Below are 2,344 nucleotides of genomic sequence, written 5' to 3' on the forward strand. Positions count from 1 at the left end.
GCGTAAGTTACCCCTTATCTCGCCCTAAGCATCAGTTGGAACAGTAAACATACAGTTGGAAAACAAAAGTAATAAACTACTACTTGTTTTTCTAAAACGTCAAATAATTGAAAAGTTCAATTTGCCAAAACGACTAATATTTGAGATCGGAGACTTACATGAATCACAAGAATGGGACAGCTAACATATGGAATTTTATCAATGTTCTGCAGAAAACAGAAAGAAAACCAAAACAAACATTGTTACTATTAACATACAAATCAAGAAACATTACCAAATATTGAACAGAAAATTTTACTAACCTTATAAATATCAAGCCATAGAGAATACTTTATACGATACATAACTCTAAGTCCAGAAAGTATAGCACTTTGCAGGATTACACCTCTAATTTGAGGCAATTTTGTAGCTAATTCAAGTGTTGGACCACTTCCAATTGATTGTCCATATAGTATAATGTCTTCCTCTTTCACTTCATATATCTCTTTTAGACATTTGTAAACAGCTTCTATATCAGCATATGTGTTCTGCTCACTTGGCTAGTTACACAAAAAGCAACATATAAGAAAACTTAGACCATAGTTTTAACTTCTATATATTGACCGTCGTAAAAGAACTGTTTCACTATATTGTCACCTAAAAGACAACTACAAGTAACTGTCAGTAATAGGTGGAACTTATCAGCGTATATTACTTAAATTCGTCTCGAAACTAAATCCATGACAAGAAACGGAACGAGGATTTTCACTAAGGGGATTTAAAATATTAAAAAAGTAAACATATGAAGAAGTCAAGGGGTTCAATATGTACTATATATACATAAAAACTATTTTGACCGTATATATAGTGTAATTTTTTGACAAACCCCCTTCTGGTAGCCCGAGCTTCTCCCGTGTCTATGACCAGAAGCAAAACGAGGATTTTCACTAAGGAGATTCAAAATATTAAAAGGGTAAACACATGAAGAAGTTAATTAAGGGGGTTCAATATATACTATATATACATAAAAAATATTTTGACCATATATATAGTGTAATTATTTGGGCGAACCGCCTTCTGGTAGCCTGAGCTTCTCCCGTGTCTACGACGACAACAAATAACTGCTATTCAATCTCAAACAAGACGGAATCAGCTATATGAATCCTCACTCACTCAGAATTGGTTAATGAAAAGTGGAAATAATAGAGTGATTAGACCACATGTCTTTGTGACATAAACATGATTACCACTAACCAAACTTAGACTAAATTCCCAAGAAAAGAATGCATTTAATTTTGTCCAAAACTATAGTTCATCAAGGCATATTTAATACATAACATTAGCTCAGACTTGTTGTAAAGCTCAAAAGTATAATTTGATTATTATAATCTTCCAACTAATAAATATAAAAAAACATAGCATGTTGCTTACTTCTCCATTAGACCTTCCATATCCAGCATAATCATATCTGCAAAAATTAATCACAATTCAACCTTAAATCAAGAACACAACAAAACAAGACCATAACAATTCATATCCATTTGCTATAAATAAATTTACCCCATCACATTTACGCGTAAACGATCACTAAGTTCGACGAAAAATTCAAACATTTGGCCTAGATCAGCAGCATTGCCATGTGAATATAGCAGTGTCAATGTTGCACCTTTGTTCCTAACAAAAACACCAAAAATATAATGGCCTCTCTTTGTTTGCAAAATTGTAACTTCACCTTTTTCACTTTGTGGCACATCTTTAAGTTTCAATTTTTGTGTTTGTTCATCTATATCAACTTGATATGATGGTTCCGGTGGAAAAAATGCTAGTTTTGCTGCAATTGTTGATGCTGCACCACCCATAATTTACAATATTTTATGTGACTTTTACTAAGTACTAATGAAGAAAAATGATTTTCAAGAACATGTTTGGATGATTTTGGTGTTTGTTATTCTTGTTGAAGCAAAAAAAGGGATAGTTTTGCAAAGATGAAAAATTTGTCAAATATGGAAGAAGTGGACTATGAAGCAAAGTTGTGTCCTTATAAAGAACACTAGCTAATTTTTTTTATAATAAAATTAAAATATATATATATAACAAAAGCGAAACTTAAAGGAAAAAGTATAAAAAAGAAGCGTTATGTCTTATCTGGATCGGTTCTCTCTATTTTCCTCAAGTTCCTATTATGATTAGTGACATATGAAATAGTTTAAATTGAATGAGTAAGATTTAATTATTCTAAAGTAAATCTCTAACCTTAATTTAGATAATAAATATATTATATATTTGGTTTAATGTAATTCCACAATCTTAGCAATATATTATCTTTATTCATAAATATAAATATAGCAACAAAAAGTCTTCCCTT

The 2,344-nt window shown here is 30.8% G+C and overlaps 1 protein-coding gene across 1 annotated transcript in view; it reads right to left on the reverse strand.

The window, feature by feature from the left end:
- LOC107848634 (alpha/beta hydrolase domain-containing protein 17C) overlaps positions 1-2,009 on the reverse strand; it is a 7,035-nt gene extending 5,026 nt beyond the window's left edge. Inside the window, exons 1-4 of the mRNA XM_016693409.2 lie at positions 1,540-2,009; positions 1,411-1,447; positions 303-539; positions 159-206 (exon numbers count right to left, since the gene is read on the reverse strand). Coding sequence (XP_016548895.1) covers positions 159-206; positions 303-539; positions 1,411-1,447; positions 1,540-1,838 — 621 coding nt within the window. The 5' untranslated portion in view covers positions 1,839-2,009. The remainder of the gene's footprint in view (positions 1-158; positions 207-302; positions 540-1,410; positions 1,448-1,539) is intronic.
- Positions 2,010-2,344: the final 335 nt, after the last annotated feature.

Source organism: Capsicum annuum, chromosome 11 (genome assembly GCF_002878395.1).
Source record: "Capsicum annuum cultivar UCD-10X-F1 chromosome 11, UCD10Xv1.1, whole genome shotgun sequence".
Classification (NCBI taxonomy): Eukaryota; Viridiplantae; Streptophyta; class Magnoliopsida; order Solanales; family Solanaceae; genus Capsicum; species Capsicum annuum.